Raw genomic sequence first — 23,622 nt, forward strand, 5'->3', positions numbered from 1 at the left:
ACTTGTAGCTTTTTGCCTCTTGAATAGTTTTGGCATCTCACTTTATCCATTGAAGTTCAGAATGATTGGCATCTCTAGGAACTCAGAGTTCAGATAGTGTTATTGATTCTCCTAGTTCAGTATGATGATTCTTGAACACAGCTATTTTGTGAGTCTTGGCTGTGGCCCTAAGCACTTTGTTTTCCAGTATTACCACCAGATACATAAATGCCACAGACACATAACTGGGTGAACCTTTTCAGATTGTGACTCAGCTTTGCTAAAGTCCCCAATTAGAGGTGTCCAGGGTTCTTAAGCACACTCTTTTTTTTGCTTTGGACCTTGACTTTAACCGCTCAGTCTCAAGTTTTCACTTGACACCTACACGCCACAAGCACATGGTTAGGGACAGCTTGGTTTAGCCGCTTAGGCCAAGATTTTATTCCTTTAGGCCCTCCTATCCACTGATGCTCAAAGCCTTGGGATCCTTTTTATTTACCCTTGCCTTTTGGTTTTAAGGGTTATTGGCTTTTTGCTCTTGCCTCTTGGTTTTAAGATCTTTTGGCTTTTTCTGCTTGCTTTTTTTTTTTTTTTTTCGCCTATATTTTTTTCTGCAAGCTTTGTTCTTTGCTACTTTTTCTTGCTTCAAGAATCATTTTTATGATTTTTCAGATTATCAAATAACATGTCTCCTTATCATCATTCTTTCAAGAGCCACCATATTTAACATTCTAAAACAACAACTTCAAAAGACATATTCACTGTTCAAGCATTCATTCAGAAAACAAAAAGTATTGTCACCACATCAATATAATTAAACTAAGTTCAAGGATAAATTCAAAACTCATGTACTTCTTGTTCTTTTGAATTAAAACATTTTTTCATTTAAGAGAGGTGATGGATTCATAGGACATTCATAACTTTAAGACATAGTTACTAAATACTAATGATCATGTAATGAAGACACAAACATGGATAAGCACTTAACATAGAGAAAACGAAAAATAGAGAATAAGAACAAGGAATGAGTCCACCTTAGTGATGGTGGCATTTCCTTCTTGAGGAACCAATGATGTCCTTGAGCTCTTCTATGTCTCTTCCTTGTCTTTGTTGCTCCTCCCTCATTGCTTTTTGATCTTCTCTTATTTCATGAAGGATGATGGAGTGCTCTTGATGTTCCACCCTTAGTTGTCCCATATTGGAACTTAATTCTCTTAGGTAGGTGTTGATTTGCTCCCAAAAATTCTGTGGAGGAAAGTGCATCCCTTGAGGTATCTCAGGGGTTTCTTGATGATGAGCTTCTTCATGTGACTGTTGAGATCCATGAATGTGCTCTCTTGTTTGCTCCATCATTTTCTTAGTGATGGGCTTGTGAGATGAATCTTTCAATCTCCCATGGCTCAGAGGTGGAAGCAATTGTCTTCCCTTTCCTCTTCTTGAGGTTTCTCTGGCCTTAGGTGCCATTAATGATAATGGAAAAACAAAAAGCTTATGCTTTTACCACACCAAACTTAGAATATTGCTCGCCCTCGAGCAAGAGAAGAAAGAATATAAGAAGAAGAAGAAGATATGGAGGAGATGGAGGGATGTGTGTATTCGGTCATATGGGTGGGAAAGAGATTTTGAATTTTTAAGGTAGGTGGGGTGTATGGATGTGAGTGGTAAAGTAGTGATAGGGAAGAGAGATTGAGGTGATTGGTGAAGAGTTTTGGGGAAGAGTGTTTATGGGATGGTGTGAAAGAGGGGTGAGAAGAAGTGAGTGGAGGTAGGTGGGGATCCTGTGGGGTCCACAGATCTTGAGGTGATCTTGTGGGGTCCACAGATCCTGAGGTGTTCAAGGATTTACAACCTTGCACCAAATTAGGCATGCAAAATGCCCTTGCACACAACTCTGGGCGTTCAGCGCCAGATTGGTGCTTGTTCTGGGCGTTGAACGCCCATTTATTACCCATTTCTGGCGTTGAACGCCAGAACCATGCTTGTTCTGGGCATTCAGCGCCAGCTCTTCTCCAGGGTGCAATTCTGGCGTTCAAACGCCCAGATGCTGCCCATTTTGGGCGTTCAGCGCCAGAACCATGCTCTGTTCTAGCGTTGAACGCCAGCCAGATGCTTCTTACTGGCGTTTAAAGGCCAGTAAGGTCTTCCTCCAGGGTGTGATTTTTCTTCTGCTGTTTTTGATTCCGTTTTCAATTTTTATATTTATTTTGTGACTCCACATGATCATGAACCTAATAAAACATGAAAGAACAAGAAAAATAAAATTAGATAAATAAAAATTGGGTTGCCTCCCAACAAGCGCTTCTTTAATGTCAATAGCTTGACAGTGGGCTCTCATGGAGCCTCACAGATGTTCAGAGCATTGTTGAGACTTCCCAACACCAAACTTAGAGTTTGGATATGGGAGTTCAACACCAAACTTAGAGTTTGGTTGTGGCCTCCCAACACCAAACTTAAAGTTTGACTGTGGGGGCTCTGGTTGACTCTGCAGTGAGAGAAGCTTTTTATGCTTCCTCTCTATGTTTACAGAAGGATGACCTCGAGTTGTAAACACAAGGGAGTCCTTATTCAATTGAAGGACTAATTCACCTCTGTCAACATCAATTACAGCTCTTGCTGTGGCTAGGAAGGGTCTTCCAAGGATGATGAATTCATCCTCATCCTTCCCAGTATCTAGGACTATGAAATCAGCAGGGATGTAAAGGCCTTCGACCTTTACTAATACGTCCTCTACTTGTCCATAAGCCTGTTTTCTTGAATTGTCTGCCATCTCTAATGAGATTTTAGCAGCTTGTACCCCATAGATTCCCAGTGTCTCTATTACAGAGAGGGGCATGAGGTTTATCCCTGATCCAAGGTCACACAGAGCCTTTTCAAAGATCATGTTGCCTATGGTACAAGATATTACGAACTTTCCAGGATCCTGTTTCTTTTGAGGCAACGTCAGTTGATCCAGATCACTTAGTTCATTGGTGAACAAGGGAGGTTCATCCTCCCAAGTCTCAATACCAAATAATTTGGCATTCAACTTCATGATTGCACCAAGGTACTTGGCAACTTGCTCTTGAGTAACATCCTCATTCTCTTCAGAAGAGGAATACTCATCAGAGCTCATGAATGGCATAAGGAGGTTCAATGGAATCACTATGGTCTCTAGATGAGTCTCAGATTCCTTTGGTTCCTCAGAGGGAAACTCCTTATTGATCACTGGACGTCCCAGGAGGTCTTCCTCACTGGGATTCACGTCCTCAACCTCCCTTACAGGTTCGGCCATGGTGGTTATGTCAATGGCCTTGCACTCTCCTTTTGGATTTTCTTCTGTATTGCTTGGGAGAGTACTAGGAGGAATTTCAGTGATCCTTTTACTCAGCTGGCCCACTTGTGCTTCCAAATTTCTAATGGAAAACCTTGTTTCATTCATGAAACTCACAGTGGCCTTAGATAGATCAGAGACTAAATTTGCTAAGCTAGATGGATTCTGCTCAGAATTCTCAGTCTGTTGCTGAGTGGATGATGGACAAGGCTTGCTATTGCTAAACCTGTATCTTTCACCATTATTAAAGCCTTGTTGAGGCTTTTGTTGATCCTTCCATGATAGATTTGGATGATTTTTCCATGATGGATTATAGGTGTTTCCATAAGGTTCACCTAAGTAATTTACCTTTGCTATTGCAGGGTTCTCAGGATCATAAGCTTCTTCTTCAGAAGATGCCTCTTGAGTACTGTTGGATGCAGCTTGCATTCCATTCAGACTCTGAGAAATCATATTGACTTGCTGAGTCAATATTTTATTTTGAGCCAATATGGTATTCAAAGTATCATTTTCAAGAACTCCCTTCTTCATAGGCGTCCCATTATTCACAGGATTCCTCTCAGAAGTGTACATGAACTGGTTATTAGCAACCATGTCAATGAGTTCTTGAGCTTCTGCAGGCATTTTCTTTAAGTGAATGGATCCACCTGCAGAGGTATCCAATGATATTTTAGCTAATTCAGACAGACCATCATAGAATATGTCCAGGATGGTCCATTCTGAAAGCATGTCAGAAGGACACTTTTTGGTCAGTCCTTTGTATCTCTCCCAAGCTTCATAGAGGGATTCACCTTCTTTCTGTCTGAAGGTCTGAACATCCACTCTAAGCTTACTCAACTTTTGAGGAGGAAAGAACTTGGCTAGGAAAGCCTTGACCAGCTTATCCCAAGAGTTCAGGCTATCTTTGGGTTGAGAGTCCAACCATATTCTAGCTCTGTCTCTCACAGCAAAAGGGAAAAGCATGAGCCTGTAGACTTCAAGATCTACTCTATTAGTCTTAACAGTATCACATATCTGCAAGAATTCAGTTAAGAACTGAAAAGGATCTTCAGATGGAAGTCCATGAAACTTGCAGTTCTGCTGCATCAGAGAAACTAATTGAGGTTTAAGCTCAAAATTGTTTGCTCCAATGGCAAGAATAGAGATGCTTCTTCCATGTAAATTGGAATTAGGTGCAGTAAAGTCACCAAGCATCCTCCTTGCATTATTATTATTTTCGGCTGCCATTTTCTCTTCTTGTTCGAAAATTTCTGAAAGGTGCTTGCTGGATTGTTGTAATTTAGCTTCTCTTAGTTTCCTCTTCAGAGTCCTTTCAAGTTCTGGATCTGCTTCAACAAGAATATTCTTGTCCTTGCTCCTGCTCATATGAAAAAGAGGGACAGAAAAATAATAATAATAGGGGTCCTTTTTACCACAGTATAGAGGTCCCTGTGTGAGTAGAAGAAACGGAAAAGAAAAAATTCAAACACAGATGGAAGAGGGGGTTCGAATTTGGGTGAGATGAAGTGTTAGTAGATGAATAAATAAATAGAAGGAGATAAGAGAGGGAGAGTGAATTTTCGAAAATAATTTTTGAAAAAGAGTTAGTGGTTTTCGAAAATAGTTTTTGAAAAAGGTTAGTAATTTTTGAAATTTTAAAATAAAAAATTATAATAATTAGTTAATTAAAAAGAAATTTTGCAAAAGAGGGAAGATATTTTCGAAAATTAGAGAGAGAGGGAGTTAGTTAAGTAGTTTTGAAAAAGATAAGAAACAAACAAAAAGTTAGTTAGTTAGTTGAAATAAATTTGAAAATCAATTTTGAAGAGATAAGAGGATAAGAAGTTTAGAAAGGATATTTTAAAATCAAATTTTGAAAAAGATAAGATAAAGAGATATTTTTGAAAAGATATGATTGAAATTAGATTTGAAAAAGATTTGATTTTTAAAATCACAATTAATGACTTGATTCACAAGAAATCACAAGATATGATTCTAGAACTCAAAGTTTGAATCTTTCTTAACAAGCAAGTAACAAACTTGATATTTTTGAATCAAAACATTAATTGTTGATGTTATTTTCGAAAATTAGGAGATAAAGATAAGAAAAAGATTTTTGAAAAATATTTTTAAAATTTTTGAAAATAAATAAGAAAAATGGAAAAGATTTGATTTTTGAAAAAGATTTTGAAAAAGATAATATTTTTAAATTGAAAATTTGATTTGACTCATAAAAAAAACAACTAGATTTTAAAATTTTTTAAAAAAGTCAAATCTAATTTTCGAAATTTTGAGAGAGAAAAAGGGAAGATATTTTTTTGATTTTTGAATTTTTATGATGAGAGAGAAAAAAAACATGCAAAATGATGCAATGCATGAAAGTTATGGATCAAAGCAAGGAATGTATGCAAGAATGCTATGGATGTCAAGATGAACACCAAGAACACTTTGAAGATCATGATGAACATCAAGAACATATTTTTGAAAATTTTATATGCAAAGAAAACATGCAAGACACCAAACTTAGAAATCTTTCATGTTTAGACTCTATGGATGCAAGAATGCATATGAAAAATAAGAAAAGACACAAAACAGGAAAACATCAAGATCAAACAAGAAGACTTACCAAGAACAACCTAAAGATCATGAAGAACACTATGAATGCATGAATTTTTAAAAAATTTTATGCAAACTTTAAAACATGCAATTGACACCAAACTTAAAATTGACTCAAGACTCAAACAAGAAACACAAAATATTTTTGATTTTTATGATTTTATGATCTTTTTGTATTTTCTTTTAATTTTTTCGAAAATCATTTTGAAAAAGAAAAATAAGGATTCCAAAATTTTTAATATGAATTCCAGGAATCTTATGCTCTTTAAACTAAAGCTCCAATCAAAGGGTCAGGCATGGCTTAATAGCCAGCCAAGCTTTAGTATGTAACTCAGACATGACACGCCTGACATTCCCTATCCAAAAGAATTAGACATGGCTTTACAGCCAGCCAGGCTTCAACATGCTTCATGAAACACAAGAATTCATTCTTAAAAATTCTGAAGAAAAATATATTTTTGAAAACATTTTTATTTTAAAATTTTTTTCGAAAACAAAGGAGAAATTTTTGAAAGATTTTTTTTGAAAAATTTTTGAAAATAAAACAAAAAGAAAATTACCTAATCTGAGCAACAAGATGAACCGTCAGTTGTCCAAACTCGAATAATCCCCGGCAACGGCGCCAAAAACTTGGTGCACGAAATTGTGATCTCAGACAACGACGTCAGAAACTCTATACGCACATCTTAATAAATCATTTTTCATTCACAACTTCGATACAACTAACCAGCAAGTGCACTGGGTCGTCCAAGTAATAAACCTTACGTGAGTAAGGGTCGATCCGACGGAGATTGTTGGTATGAAGCAAGCTATGGTCACCTTTTAAATCTCAGTCAGGCGCATAATGATTGATTATGGAGTTTTCAAAAATAATACTAATTAAACAGAAAATAAAGATAGAAATACTTATGTATATTACTGGTGAGAATTTCAGATAAGCGTATAGAGATGCTTTCGTTCCTCTGAACCTCTACTTTCCTACTGTCTTCATCCAATCAATCCTACTCCTTTCCATGGCTGGCTTTATGTAAGGACATCACCGTTGTCAATGTCTACTTTTAATCCTCTCTGGAAAATGGTCCGATGCGCTGTCACTGCATGGCTAATCGTCTGGAGGCATCACCCTTGTCAATGGCTGCATCCTATCCTCTTGTGAAAATGGTCCAAATGCTCTGTCACAGCACGGCTAATCATCTGAGGTTCTCGATCATACTGGAATAGGATTCACCCTCATTTTGCGTCTGTCACTACGCCCAGCACTCGCGAGTTTGAAGTTCGTCACAGTCATTCAATCCCAGAGTCCTACTCAGAATACCACAGACAAGGTTTAGACTTTCCGGACTCTCATGAATGCCGCCATCAATCTAGCTTATACCACGAAGATTCTGATTAAGAGATCCAAGAGATACTCATTCAATCTAAAGTAGAACGGAAGTGGTTGTGACGCACGCGTTCATAGGGAATGATGATGATTGTCACATTCATCACATTCAGGTTGAAGTGCGAATGAATATCTTAGAAGCGGAATAAGTTAAATTGAATAGAAAAACAGTAGTACTTTGCATTAATCTTTGAGGAACAGCAGAGCTCCACAACTTAATCTATGGAGTGTAGAAACTCTACCGTTGAAAATACATAAGTGAAAGGTCCAGGCATGGCCGAATGGCCAGCCCCTCTGATCTAAGAACCAGACGTCCCAAGATGTCAAATACAATAGTAAAAAGTTTTATTTATAATAAACTAACTACTAGGGTTTACAGAAGTAAGTAATTAATGCATAAATCCACTTCCGGGGCCCACTTGGTGTGTGCTTGGGCTGAGCTTGAATGTTACACGTGCAGAGGCTCTTTCTGGAGTTGAACGCCAGGTTGTAACGTATTTCTGGCGTTCAACTCTGGTTTGTGACGTGTTTCTGGCGTTTAAATCCAGACAGCAGCGTAGAACTGGCGTTCAACGCCTTTTTACGTCATCTAAACTTGGCCAAAGTATGGACTATTATATATTGCTGGAAAGCCCTGGATGTCCACTTTCCAACGCAATTGGAAGCGCGCCATTGTGAGTTTTGTAGCTCCAGAAAATTCACTTTGAGTGCAGGGAGGTCAGAATCCAACAACATCAGCAGTCCTTCTTCAATCTCTGAATCTGATTTTTGCTCAAGTCCCTCAATTTCAGTCAGAAAATACCTGAAATCACAGAAAAACACACAAACTCATAGTAAAGTCTAGAAATATGAATTTAACATAAAAACTAATGAAAACATGCCTAAAAGTAACTAGATTCTACTAAAAACATACTAAAAATAGTGCCAAAAGGCGTATAAATTATCCGCTCATCAGTAAACAAGGGGTGTTCATCCTCCCAAGTCTCATTACCAAATAACTTGGCATTCAGCTTCATGATTGCTCCTAGATATTTAGCAATTTGCTCTTTAGTGATGTCTTCATCCTCTTCAGAGGAAGAATATTCATTAGAGCTCATGAGTGGCAGAAGGAAGTTCAGTGGAATCTCTATGGTCTCTGTATGAGCCTCAGATTCCTTTGGTTCCTCAAAGGGAAATTTCTTTCTGTCCAGAGGACGTCCCATGAGGATTTTCTCACTGGGACTCACGTCCTCCTCACTCTCTCCAGGTTCGGCCATGTTGGTCATGGTTATGGCCTTGCACTCTCTCTTGGGGTTTTCTTCTGTATTGCTTGGGAGAGTACTGGGAGGAGTTTCAGTAAACTTCTTACTCAGCTGACCCACCTGTGCCTCCAAATTTCTAATAGAAGATCTTGTTTCATTCATGAAACTTATTGTGGTCTTGGATAGATTAGAGACTATGGTTGCCAGGCCAGAATGGCTCTGTTCAGAATTCTCTGTCTGTTGCTGAGAAGATGATGGAAAAGGCTTGCTATTGCTAAACCTATTCCTTCCACCATTATTATTATGAAAGCCTTGATTAGGCTTCTGTTGATCCTTCCATGAGAAATTTGGGTGATTTCTCCATGAAGCGTTATAGGTGTTTCCATAGGGTTCTCCCATGTAATTCACCTCTGCCATTGCAGGATTCTCAGGATCATAAGCTTCTTCTTCAGAAGATGCTTCTTTAGTACTGTTGGATGCAGCTTGCAATCCATTCAGACTTTGAGAAATCATATTGACTTGCTGAGTCAATATTTTGTTCTGAGCCAATATGGTATTTAGAGTATCAATTTCAAGGACTCCCTTCTTCTGAGGCGTCCCATTGTTCACAGGATTCCTCTCAGAGGTGTACATGAATTGGTTATTTGAAACCATTTCAATGAGTTCCTGAGCTTCTGCAGGGGTTTTCACGTGAAGAGATCCTCCTGCAGAATGGTCCAATGACATTTTTGACAACTCAGACAGACCATCATAGAATATACTTATGATGCTCCATTCTAGAAGCATGTCAGTAGGACACCATTTGATCAGTTGCTTGTATCTTTCCCAAGCTTCATAAAGGGATTCTCCTTCCTTCTGTCTGAAGGTTTGGATTTCCACTCTAAGCTTGCTCATCTTTTGAGGTGGAAAGAATTTGGCCAGAAAAGTACTAACCAGCTTATCCCAAGAGTTCAGGCTATCCTTAGGTTGTGAATCCAACCATGTTCTAGCTCTGTCTCTTACAGCAAAAGGGAAAAGCAGAAGCCTGTAGACCTCGAGATCAACTCCACTGGTTTTGACAGTGTCACAGATTTGCAAGAATTCATCTAAAAACTGATGAGGATCTTCCATTGGAAGTCCATAAGACTTGCAATTCTGCTGCATTAGAGAAAATAATTGAGGCTTAAGCTCAAAGTTGTTTGCTCCAATCGCAGGAAGTGAGATGCTTCTTTGATGAGCGGATAATTTATATGCTTTTTGGCATTATTTTTAGTATGTTTTTAGTATATTTTAATTAGTTTTTATTATATTTTTATTAGTTTTTAAATAAAAATCATATTTCTGGACTTTACTATGAGTTTGTGTATTTTTCTGTGATTTCAGGTATTTTCTGGCTGAAATTGAGGGACCTGAGCAAAAATCTGATTCAGAGGCTGAAAAAGGACTGCAGATGCTGTTGGATTCTGACCTCCCTGCACTCGAAGTGGATTTTCTGGAGCTTCAGAAGCCCAATTAGCACGATCTCAATTGCGTTGGAAAATAGACATCCTGGGCTTTCCAGAAATATATAATAGTCTATACTTTGCCCAAGATTTGAGGGCCCAAACCGGCGTTCAAAATCAGCATAGAAATTCTGGCATCAAAACGCCAGAACTGGCATAAAAGCTAGAGTTAAACACCCAAACTGGTACAAAAGCTGGCGTTTAACTCCAAGAAAAGTCTCTACACGTGAAAGCTTCAATGCTCAGCCCAAGCACACACCAAGTGGGCTAGGAAGAAGATTTCTGCATTAATTACCTATTTCTGTAACCCTAGGCTACTAGTTTTCAATAAATAGGACGTTTTGCTATTGTATATACCATCTTTGAATCATGTTTTGATGATTGAACCCTCTTTGGGGGGGGGGAGGGGGGGCTGGCCATTCGGCCATGCCTGAGCCTTGTTCTTATGTATTCTCAATAGTAGAGTTTCTACACACCATAGATTAAGGTGTGGAGCTCTGCTGTTCTTCATGAATTAATACAATTACTATTGTTCTTCTATTCAATTCACGCCTACTTCTTCTCTAAGATATTCATTCGTTCTTCAACTTGATGAATGTGATGATCCGTGACACTCATCATCATTCTCACCTATGAACATGTGACTGACAACCACCTCTGTTCTACTAGCAATGACTTGAATGCGTATCTCTTGGGTTTCTAATCTAAGATTGGAACCTTCGTGGTATAGGCTAGAATTATTGGCGATCATTCTTGAGATCCGAAAAGTCTAAACCTTGTCTGTGGTATTCCGAGTAGGATCTGGGAAGGGATGACTGTGACGAGCTTCAAACTCGCGATTGTTGGGTGTGTGACAGATGCAAAAGGATCAATGGATCCTATTCCAACATGATCGAGAACCGACAGATGATTAGCCGTGCGGTGACAGCGCATTTGAAACATTTTCACTGAGAGGACGGGAAGTAGCCATTAACAACGGTGATGCCCAACATAAAGCTTGCCATTTAAGGGAGTATGAATGATTGGATGAAGGCAATAGGAAAGCAGAGGTTCAAGAGGAACAAAGCATCTTCATACGCTTATCTGAAATTCCTACCAATGAATTACATAAGTATCTCTATCTTTATTTTATGTTTTATACATCTTTAAATTATCAATCCTCCATAACCATTTGAATCTGCCTGACTGAGATTTACAAGATGACCATAGCTTGCTTCAAGCCAACAGTCTCTGTGGGATTGACCCTCAATCACGTAAGGTATTACTTGGACGACCCAATGCACTTGCTGGTTAGTTGTGCGGAATTGTGACAAAGTGTGATTCACGTTTGAGAGCTCCAAGTCTTTGGCGCCATTGTTGATGATCACAATTTTGTGCACCAAGTTTTTGGTGCCGTTGCCGGGGATAGAACGAACAACAATTTCACATTTGTTTCCGGTAACAACAATGCCAAGTTTGGTCCGGCAAAAACACCAAGTTTTTGGCACTGTTGCCGGGGATTGTTCGAATTTGGACAACTGATGGTTTATGTTGTTGCTTAGATTAGGTAATTTTACTTTTCAATTTCAAAAAAAAAAATTTTCAAAAATACAAAAATATTTCTATTCTGTTCTTCAGAGTTTTTAAGAATGAATTCTAGAGTTTCATGATGATTTGTTGATGCTTGGCTGGCTGTGAAGCCATGTCTAATCTTTTGGACCGAGGTTTCAACTTATCATCACAAGAGCTTGTTGATTTCTATCAATTTTGCTGTTGAAAGTAATGATCTGCTAAAGCTTGGCTGGCCATTGGCCATGTCTAGTGTTTTGGACTGGAGCTTCCACTGAAAGCTTGGCTGGCTAGTATGCCATGTCTAATTCCTGGACCGGAGTCTTTGACTAACATTGCAATGATTTCTGGAATTCTTATTAAAAATTTTGAATCCCTTTATTTTCCTTTCCACTCAATTTTCGAAAAATAAAAAAAAATTTATAAAACCATAAAAATCAAAAAATATTTTATGTTTCTTGTTTGAGTCTAGTATCAATTTTTAAGTTTGGTGTCAATTGCATGTCTTTATTCTTCTTTCATTTTTAAAATACATGCATTATGTTCTTCATTGATCTTCAAGTTATTCTTGATGATTTCCTTGCTCTGATCATTCATTTCTCTTGTTTTGTGTCTTTTGTTGTTTCTTACATGCATTTTCAAATTGTTATAATCCTTAGTATACAAACTTCTAAGTTTGGTGTCTTGCATGCATTGTTTATTTGATCTTAGTTGCATTTTTTTTATTGTTTCTCATCAATAAAAATTCAAAATTTTTTTTCAAAATTATGTCTTTTCAAGTCAATAATATAGAGAATTGAAGATTCAGAACATTCAGCAGAGGAATTACACAGAAAAAGCTGGGCATTCAAAACCCTCAGTGAAGAAGGAAAACTGGCGTTTAAACACCAGCCAGCGTACCTAGCTGGGCGTTAAACGCCCAAAAAGGTAGGATTTTGGGCGTTAAACACCAGAATGGATGCTATTCTGGGCGTTTAACGCCAGGATGACACTATAGGGAAGATTTTGTTTTTAATTCAAATCTTTTTCAAGTTTTCATAATTTTTCAAAATCAAATTTTTTTCAAATCATATCTTTTCAATCATATCTTTTCAAAATCAATTTCTTTTCAATTTTTTTATTTATTACTATTTTCAAAAATCTTTGCTACAATTAGTGATTTTCAAGTTATTATTTGCCTATTAAGAAAGGATCAAAAGTTTTAATTCTGGAATTATATCTTCTAATTTCTTGTTGGTCAAGTAATCAACTTTAATGCTAAAACTTTCTTCTTTTAAATTTGATTCTCAATCATATCTCCTCAATCATATCTTCTCAATCACATCTTTTTCAAAATTAATTTTCAATCATATCTTTTTTATTTCTAATTTCAAAATCTTTTCCAAAAATCACTTAATTTCTTTCCCAATCTTAGTTTTCGAAAATCATCAATCAAATTTTTAAATTTCTTTTAATTATTTCAAAATCTTTTACTTTAATTTCGAAAATTCTTCCCCTCTTCTCACACCCTTCTATTTAAGGACTAACACTCCTCCTCAATACGCAATTCGAGCTCTATCTCCCTTGATAAGTTCGAATTCTCTCTTCTCTACCTCCTCCTTCTATTCTTCTTTTCATCTGACACCTCAAGGGACATTTATTATTTAATCAAAGATCCAAACAAGGGACATTTATTATTTTTTACTTAGGCTTGTAATGTGCTAAAATTAATAACAAATGGGTTTAGCATAGGCTCAAAGTTGGCTAACAAAGAAAGATAAAAGGTAGGCTGTTTGGGTAAGTGAGCTAATTGAAACAATGGCCTCAATCATATAAGTGCATTCATACACAAAAGAAAGGACATAAAGAATCAAACAAATCAAAGATTACAATAATAGAAAGTGAATAATACACACAAGAATGAAAATAAGTGGTTATATGATGTAACCACACAATTAGGCTCAAATGAAAGCATACATGATGTGGGCAGAAATCAGCGATTAAGAAATTAATATAAGAAATACGTTACGAGTACAGTTCTTAACCAGCAAAAATCCGCTTATCAATTTAAAAAGGTTGTCACAAAATTAGAATAAAAATACTGGGAGTATGAATCCCAGGTCATCTCCCAACGAGTTGACAAAAGGGTGCTATCTTATTAATCAGAAGTTTTCCGAGAAATTTTGAGAGTTGAAAGACAGGAATATAAAGGAGATTTATGTATTCGGAATAAAAAAGCCTTGACCGGGATTAATTGGAAGTTCTCTCCTTGTTGGATTTTCTTAAGTGTAGTGTCAAGAGGTTGTTATTTTCACTTAGTTAACCCTTACTAAATAAAGGAAAGTCAAGTGATTGAGCTAACTCTTATTCGCAAATCCTAATCCTCTCCCTTGGGAAGGACTAGCGTTAGTAAATATAGAATTAGCCAACAACTTCCAATTTAACTAATCACATGAGCATTCCAACTCAAGGGTCTCCTTTTAATCAACCCCCATGTCAAGTTGGGAGTCTACTCAAGGGTCTCCTTTGGTAAGCATTAATAAAAGACCTATTTAAATTGCAATTAAATTGGAACTAATAAGTACCCACTAACAATTATCAACATACAATCTCTCAAACAACACAATTAATCATGGAAATCCTCAATGCAACAATAACAAATCAAGATCTACAAGATTCATGGAATGAGTATAAAATGACAAACAACAAGGAAACATAAAACTAACACAAGATCTAAACAAAATTATACTAGAGAATTCAAATTAAACAATTAAAACTAGTAATTAACAAGATCCAATTCAGAATTCAACAAGGGAAGATCAAATTAAAGTTAGATCTAGAGAGGAACAAGGGTTTCTCTCTCTATAAGAACAAATAACCAAAAGGTAGCGAAAATTGTGTCTAAGTGTAAAATGATTGATCCCCCCCTTTCCCCCTAGCATCCTTGGGTCTTTTCCATGCAGAAACAGCTTGAATTTGGGCCTGATGAGCCTCAGAAATTGCCAGGCATGATTTCCTTTAATGAGGTCACGTGCTGCTTTCCGCGTGTGCGCGCCATGCGTGCGTGCGCGCCGATTGCTTTTGTGATCCACGCGTGCGCGCCATATGCGCGTGCGCGTCGGTGGGATTTCTCTGATCCACGCGGATGCGTCCATCCTTGCGCGCCCCTTCCAACTATCCTCATCCATGCGTGCGCGCGAGGTGCGCGCGCGCGTCCATGCTGGAATTCCTAAAATCCAAATCTTCATGTTCCTTCCTCTTATGCATGCTTTCTTTCTCTCTTCTAGGCCCTTCTTGCCCTATAAATCCTTAAATCACTTAACAAATACATCACGGCATCGAATGGCAAAAGAAGAAAATCAAAATATAGCAATTTTAAGGTAAAAGAAGCATGTTTTTCATCATGAAACAATATCAGGAAGAGAACACAAAACCATTCATTTCTTGTGAATAAGTGTGATAAATATTGACAAAAACTCCCAAATTCTACACAATATAAACCATAAAATTGGGGTTTATCACACACTATTCACATATGTACAATAGCCAGGAATACAGCGCCATTGCAACTCTCCAGCAACGGCATCAAATTTGACAAAGGAGAATTCTTGTATAGTTTGGAATCAATCAAAACAAGTGTCAATTCATTAGTAGCATAGTCCAAACCAACAATGAAGCAAATAAACATGCAAGTAATGTAAATGGCAAGGAAGTAAAACAAGCATGCAAGAAATTAAATGAAAGCAATTAAATGATCATGCAAGGAATTAAAGTCAAAGCAATAAAACTTCAAATGCAAGAAACCTCTTGACAAGCAATTGAGAACTAAGGTTACCTATCGTAGCCATTGACCACAAACACATGATGATTATGAAGAGTTAATCTTTCTTAGTCAACCCTACATCGAGGATAAGTCAAATAGGCATCGTTGATTCCAATCCCTAAGTCCTAAGTTAACACTGTGGGGTCACTTAGAGTCAAGGAAAACCAAATTAACTAACAACTCTAATATATCAAACAAGAATGGACATCAATGACTTAAGGGTCACTATAGTCATCAATTTCAAGCCAAGAGTGAGGAAAAACTATGTAAAAACTAAGCCAAGCATTTCATCAAACACTTGGTGTGCATGAAAATAAAATAATATTAAATTGCAAAAAAATAAAATCTAACTACTAAAAGCAAGAAAATAATAACAACAACTAAAGAAAGCAATAAATGATCATAAAACATAAATTACATTAAATGAAAATGAAAATTAACAAAAGTATCCATAAACATGAAAATGACAAAAGAAAGGAAATTACAAGAGAAATAAACAAGATAAAGACAAGAAAGCATGAAAACATAAAGGAAACTACATTAAAACAATAATTAAAGACAGAAATTAAAGAGAAATTAACTAAACCTAACCTAATTCTAGAGAGAGGGGGAGCTTCTCTCTCTAGAAAACTAAGAGAAAAGCATAAGAAAACCTAAACCTAATTGCCCCCCTTCATTCCGCTTCACTTTGGCCTCAAATAGCTTCAAAAATGGATTGGATTGGGTTCTGAAGGCCCAAAATCCTCCCTAGCGATTTGCATTAATGAGCTCACGTGACTCGGATCACGTGTACGCGTCGTTTAGTGCAATTCACTCCCACGCGTACGCGTCGCACGCAAATCTTCCTTGTGCGTACGCACGCATAGTTGTGCGTGCGCACACATGTTGGAATTTCCAAACTTTATTTATTCATGGTTTCTTCGCTATTGGATGCTTTTTTCTCACTTCTTCAACCTATGCTTGCCTTGGAAACCTGAAATCACCTAACAAATACATCAAGGCATCAAATGGGATCAAAGTGAATAAAATTGACTAAATTAAGCACAAAAGAGCATGTTTTCACTTTTAAGCACAATTTAGGAAGAAATCTCAAAAGTATGCTATTTAGATGAATAAATGTGGGTTTATGTGACGAAATCCACTCAAATTAAACCAAAATATATCGTATAATATGGATTCATCAAGTATCAACATTTATTCAATGCAAACTACCTAAATGCAACCTATCTAAATGTAATTATCTAAATGAATGCAACCACTTAGTCAAAATAAATCAATTCCCAAGAACACATATATGAAAATAAGGGGTAAAGCAATAGCAATCAAGTCAAATCTACAATTGAATTGAGTTATTAAAAAGAATGTACAAACTTGCAAGAAGGGAGATGATCAAGCGTGGAAACATGTAATTGAACGATCGAACCCTCACCAGATGTGTATCCGCTCTAGCCACTCAAGTGTATGGGGTTGATTCACTCAATTCTCCCCAAATCATGCTTTCCAAGATTTTTTTTTTCATCTAGCAACCAACAATTATTTCACGCATGCATACAAATATCATGAGGACTTATCCTTAGGTTGTAATGGGGCTAGGGTCAAGGTAAGATTGTATTTGGTTAAGTGGACTAGAAATTTGAATCTTTGATTAACTTAAATTTCCCACCTAACCTATGACAACCTATAAAATTCTAAACAAACCTAACTACCCATAATTCTCAATTTTTCACACACTCATGCATTCCCTTTTTATCACAACTCATATGCATTGATTATTATTGAACTTTACTTTAGGAGATTTTATCCCCTTTTTTATTGGTTTTTTTTTTCTTTCTTTTTCTTTTCTATTTTTTTCTTTTTTCTTTTTTTCTCATTTTTTTTGATGAATTATATATAAAGATACCAATGCATATGGTTTAAACATGATTAATACATGAGTATGTACCCAATTCCCAATATTTTCAACAAAGATACAAAAACACATTTTCATCTCTACCCAATGTTCCCAATTTTTCCCAAACTTGAATGATAAACACTCTCACTAGCCTAAGCTAATCAAAAATCCAAAGAAGGGATATTATTATTCGCTTCAAGGCTTGTAATGTGCTAAAATTTAGAACAAAAGGGGTTTAGCATAGGCTCAAAATTGGCTAACAAAGGAAGATAAAAGGTAGGCTATTTGCGTAAGTGAGCTATTTGAAACAATGACCTCAATCATATAAGTGCATTCATACACAAAATAATGGACATAAAGAATCAAACAAATCAAAGATTGCAATCATAGAAAGAGAATAATACACACAAGAATGAAAATAATTGGTTATATGATGTAAACACACAATTAGGCTTAAAACTCACTTGGTTGTGTGTTCTTAGCTCAAAAATCATGTTTCACAATGTATAGTTCAAGCAAGTTCTAAAAAAAAATTTTTCTTTTTATCTCAAATCAATTGGCATACCCTATAGATAAAATCCTCGGAAAATTTCATTATTTTGGCTAAGCTTATTATATTATATATGCAAAACAAGAAAACACAACTAAGAATCCTAAAAGACCTAAAAATGAAATGCAAAAGTGTTAGGATTAGAAATTTGTCACCCAAAAATGCCGAGTGATATGAGGACGTCCCACACTTAAAAGTTTGCACTGTCCTTGGTGCATTCAAAGATTAGCAAGGGGGTACGGCGACTTTTCGGATTGCCACCTTCAGCTGGTGGATTAACCAGTTGCTGTGTGTTCTTTCTTCCGCTTCCGTTTTTGCTTATGGTGACTTATCCTGAAAATAGAAGACAGGATAGTAAGAAAAGTAAATGCAAAAGCAAGGAAGCATAAATTGTTGGAATGAAGTAAGAACTACTAGAATGGAGTGAGTAAATTAGTGTGACATTGATGAAAAATAGGCGTGTGAGTTCTAAGATTGCGCGTGGTTTAGAACTCCCACCCGTGTATTTAAAAGCCATGCCACAGTTATGCAAAAGAATGGTGCACTTCACTCATTCTAGTGTACTTGAAATACTTCAAAGAAAACTTGTTGGTTAAGACAACCAAACAAGGAAGGAAGAAGAATAAAAGCATTCAAGCAAAAATCAAGCAATTGTGAATTGGATAATGAATGTGCATTGATTGATGTGCAAGGAAACTTAATGAACCAATTAAAATATAAAGCTCACACATCAAACAATGACGCATATTGAAGTTGTTGCAACACCTAAGTGACATAGAAGTGGAACACATGGGTGCTATGGAACTTAGGAGATGAGAGATAGAAATTAAAATCCATCACATAGTAAGAATGGTCCACAAAGTTTAGAAAGCTCAAAAATTTGTCACTAGGTAAGCTTTCGATCCAATTCCACAATTCCAAAATCTCAATGCATGAAATAGGTGATGTAAATGAAGATCATTCATAAATAAGCATCACCTAAAAAAATGCATTCATAATACACAATTGCCTAACAATGGATGATGAATCCATGGTGGCCAAAACATGCAATTCAAAAGAGTTGAGCTGCTTGAAAGCAATTTACAAGTACTTGGTATTCAAAAAAGTTAAGCATGAAAAATTCAAAACCAAGTAACAAAAGGTAGCCTCAATAAAAGAAGTCCAACAATGAAAATTAACAATAATAATGTTAAAATAACATCTTATCAATAATCAGCAGCAATAGATAGCAAACAAGATTAATAATCGAACACCTATAATGAAAAAGAGAAAATTAATCAAAAATTAAACTAACTAAATAAATACTAACTAACTAACTAAAGGAGTTGGTGATAGATGGTGATTGGTAGTATTGGATGATGGTTAAAGGATGGAAAGAAAAGAAGAGAAGAGAGAAGAAGGGAAGAAATCAAAAGAAGAGAAGAAAGAAGGTGGGTGAAACAGGGAAGGGTTCACGTGTACGCTTCGTGTCACGCGTATGCGTGAATGATCGAGATGCCGTGTGATGAACAGATTTTTTACGGTTTAAAATTTCACAATAAATCGTCGTTGCAAGTATAGTTTCCAAAGCAACAATAATCCTTTCATACAAAAATTTGGTTGTCACTAAAACAAACCCAATAAAATTAAACGGAAGTATTTAAACCTCGGGTCATCTCTCAAGGAATTGCAGGGAGGTGTAGTTATTATCGGTTATGAGATAATATATTTTTGGGTTTTTGAAAGGTTGAACAAGGAATGTAAATGATAAGAAAATAAACTAATAGCTAAGAAAGCTTTTGGCAAGGTATGAGAATTAGACGTCCTATCCTAGTTATCCTTATCAATTGTGACATCAATTGTCCATTGCTCCCACTTAGTTAACCTCTAACTATGAAGGAAAGTCAAGTGGATAAATCAATTTGATTCCTCAAGTCCTAGTCAACTCCTAAGGAAAGACTAGCTTTAGAGGGATCCAAAACAACTAGCAACTTTCAATTATCAGTCAACAAAGGAGTTTGATAACTCAAGTGTCACCAATTACTCAACCAAAACCAAAAATATAAAAAATCTAACTTAAAACCCTCCCAAGCATTTTATGAAACACTTGGAAGGTACAACATAAAAGCATAGAAAAGCAATAAGAGATAATAAAATCCAAACAACCCATTGAAAGCATCAATAACATAAATTGAAGAAAGCAATCATAAATATAAAATACCTCAAATTGCATTAAATAGAAAATCAAATCTAACATGGAGTTCATAAACCAAATTGGGAAAATAAACAAACCAACAAGAGAAATAAGTAAACTAAAGTGCTAGACTAAATAAGAGTAGAAGAGAAACTAAATTAAAGTAAAGTAGAAATCTAAAATTGAAAATAGCTAAACCTAAGAATCCTAAAACCTAGAGAGAGGAGAGAGCCTCTCTCTCTAGAAAACTACATCTAAAAACCTAATATGTGAATGAAAGTTGTATGAATGAATGATCAGTGATTCCCCCATTCTGTAGCCTCTATTCTGTGTTCTCGGGCTTGGAACTGGGCCAAAAAGGAGCCCAGAAATTGCCCTGAACGCTTTCTGCAATTTCTGCATGTGACGCATGTCACGCGTACGCATATGTCACATGTACGCGTCGCTTGGCAAAATTCCTTGTCTTCTGCGCTAGTCACGCGTACGCGTTGCCCATGCATACGCGTCACTGCCAGCTTCTCAAAACTTCATTTTGTTACGTTCCTTCCACTTTTGCATGTTTCCTTTCCATCCTCTAAGCCATTCCTTCCCTATAAAGCCTGAAAACACTTAACACATAGATCACGGCATCGAATGGTAATAAAGGGTAATTAAAATTGACAGTTTAAAGGCTCAGGAAACATGTTTTCAATTATATCACAAAATTAGGAAGTATTTGTAAAACCTTGCCAATTATATGAATAAGTGAGCAAAGAATTGATAAAAACCACTCAATTTAGCACAAGATAAACCATAAAATAGTCGTTTATCAATCTCCCCACACTTAAACATTAGCATGTCCTCATGCTAAGCTCAAGAGAACCAAAAGAGTGAAGGCAGAATGGTGGAACTTATGTAATGCAACCTATCTAAATGCAAGCTACCTACATGCATCATGCTATTCTAATTACTATATATATATGCATACATGTGGTCAAATTGAGTCAAATTTTCAAGAAATCATATATGCACAATCAAGGGCTAAATCAATCATATCAAAATACATTTACAATTGAGTTTAGTTAATCAAAAGAGTTCACAAACTTGCAAGACAAGCAATGATCAAATATGGGCATATGGAAATGAGCCATTGAACCCTCACTGGATTTGTATATGCACTCTAATCATTCAAGTGTTTGGGGTTAAACCACTCAAATCTCCTCTAATCATGCTTTCTAAAACTTTGTTCTTCATCTAACCAATCAACAATTATCAAGTGTACAAATACAAATATCATGAGGGATTTTTCAAGGTTGTAATGGGGCTAAGGTAAGGGTGAGGATATATATATGCCCAAGTGAGCTATCATATGAATCCTTGACTATCCTAAGCTTTCACCTAACACACACACACTCTATGTAATTCTAAAATCATGCCTAGCTACCCATAATCTCACTTTTGTATATTTCACACACTCATATACCAAATTTTCCTTAATTTTACCACATATGCAATGACCTGTTATTAACTTAACATTGGGGTAATTTTGTCCCCTATTTATTTATTTATTTATATTGTACTATTTATTTATTTATAATATTTTTTTAACATAGAAGTAAACATAACATAGCATATCAATGCACATGGTCTTTCTAGTCTCACAAGAGTATGCACCCAAATTCCCAATATCTTGTCAATAAAACTCAACACTTTTTTATCAACCCAACTCCCCACAATTTTCCACACTTAATTGACACACAATCTCTATCTTAAGCTAACCAAGGATTCGAATGAAGTAATTAATCATTTTTTCCGCTTAAGGCTAGTGATGTGGTAAAATATAGAACAAATGGGGGTTAAAAGGCTCAAAGTGGCAAACAAAGGTAGAAGGAATGGTAGGCTATTTGGGATAAGTGAGCTAATATTAAATGATGGCCTCAATCATATATAAGCATGAACATACACTGAATAATGGACATATAGAATGGAACAAAATATAGATTGCAATCATAGAGAAGAAAACACACAAGAATAAAATATTATGGTTAAATAGTGTAACCATGCAATTAAGCTAAAAAACTCACGGGTTGTGTGTTCTTAGCTCAAAAACCATATTCCAATTATATATATATATATATATATATATATATATATATATATATATATATATATATATATATATATATCGTGCATGTTACAAAAAGTTTAACTCAAACCAATGTGATTCTTAAATGCCTTTTCTAAGAAAAAGATACATTCCTTGAAAATTTCATCAATTGACCAACATTTATTAATATATATACTAAATGAATTGTTGAGATTATGAAAAGCTAAAAATTTCTAGTTTACTCCCTATTTTCAATTAAACCAATTTTCTCATATGCCAAAAGGGTAAACTAAACTTAATAATCCATGTTTTTCTACATCATAACTAATAAATTAAAAGTGCAATTCAAGCTAAATATCTAAGATATAAACAAGCCCAAAGTGAAAAATGCAACAAAGTAAAAATAAACAAGAGTACAATAAAATAGAAATGTGCAAGTACTAAAAGAAAAGTAAAATAAAATAAAATAAAATAAAATAAAACAAAAATACAAAATAAAGCAAAATAGAATAAAAGTATGAAATAGTTCACCAAAATAAAATCTGCCAGAGGGGGCGACCTCCCCACACTTATATCATAGCATCGTCCTCGATGTTCTGTCAAACTGGGTGTGAAGGGTCCTCGCCCATTGAAGGGTGTGCTGCTGGCTCTGTGGGCTCTGGCTATGTAGGTGCCTATGGCTCTGCAGGCTGCTCATGTTGAGGCTCGTCGTGCTGTGCCTACTGTTGGATCTCTTCTTGCTCATCCTCCTTCTTCTCATCCTCCTCCTCAGAGTGCTCCGATGGTGTGTCAGGCTCGGAGGGGATGTCAGTACGCCCAGTCGTCATAATCAGCTTCAGATGGGTGTAGCGTCGCTTATTGCGACGCTCAGACTGCTCATAACGCCACTTATTGCAGTGCTCCATTTGATCAAGGCGCTCAAAAAGGTAGTGCACCAGGTGATAGACTGGCTGGGAAGCGGATGATGGTGCTGTGGCAGCAGGTGGTGCTGCTGGCGCTGAAGGTGCTACTGAGGATGTGGCCCCATCAGTAGAAGTAGTAGAAGTAGGTAGTCTGTGGCCTAAAGGTCCGAATCGTTTGCCGTGCAGAATGACTTTCTTGCAGTCGGCAATTGCTGGCTTCTCATCCTCTAGCTCCCAAGGCACCTCAGCTCGACGAGCCAACTGGATGATCAGATAAGGAAATGGTAGGGTGCTTCGAACATGAACTCCAGCCATGTACTTTCTGATAAACCGTGGAAGGTATAGTTTCTTTCCTTCCATAACGCACCAAATAAGGATAATCATGGCAGCTGGCACTTCTGACTCGTGAGTACTAGGCATCACATAATTGCTCAGTATCTGTTGCCACAGCCTAGCCTCATCATTGAGATAAATGATCTTTATACCCCGTGGAGTTAACTTTGACTTTCCCAGAGCCTACGAAACATCAGGATCAATGGCTATGGTTTGCCTGACAGCATCCCAGTCAAAACTCATGAATCTAATAGACTCTTTGTCCTTCTAATAACCATGTGCATCATCTAGTTTAGGCTGGAAGTGGAGGCTATCCTCTATCGCCTCCTCAGTGACTAAAATCTGCTTTC

General features: G+C 36.4%; 1 protein-coding gene and 2 non-coding genes across 3 annotated transcripts; 2 read left to right on the forward strand and 1 right to left on the reverse strand.

Annotated features, from left to right (window-relative positions):
• Nucleotides 1-4,012: 4,012 nt before the first annotated feature.
• Nucleotides 4,013-4,120, forward strand: LOC148548755 (small nucleolar RNA R71). The gene has a single exon (XR_015898892.1). It is a non-coding gene; the product is annotated as a small nucleolar RNA R71 (small nucleolar RNA).
• Nucleotides 4,121-9,286: 5,166 nt separating this feature from the next.
• LOC148548756 (small nucleolar RNA R71) lies at nucleotides 9,287-9,394 on the forward strand. Its single transcript, XR_015898006.1, has one exon. It is a non-coding gene; the product is annotated as a small nucleolar RNA R71 (small nucleolar RNA).
• A 13,362-nt stretch (nucleotides 9,395-22,756) lies between these two features.
• LOC148548757 (uncharacterized) lies at nucleotides 22,757-23,299 on the reverse strand. Its single transcript, XM_088495658.1, has one exon. The coding sequence runs from the start codon at nucleotides 23,297-23,299 to the stop codon at nucleotides 22,757-22,759; it is 543 nt and encodes a 180-aa protein (XP_088351784.1).
• Between the last annotated feature and the right edge of the window lie 323 nt (nucleotides 23,300-23,622).

The sequence above is a fragment of the Arachis ipaensis genome, chromosome B8 (assembly GCF_059453495.1).
Source record: "Arachis ipaensis isolate K30076 ecotype BB chromosome B8, ASM5945349v1, whole genome shotgun sequence".
Taxonomy (NCBI): Eukaryota; Viridiplantae; Streptophyta; class Magnoliopsida; order Fabales; family Fabaceae; genus Arachis; species Arachis ipaensis.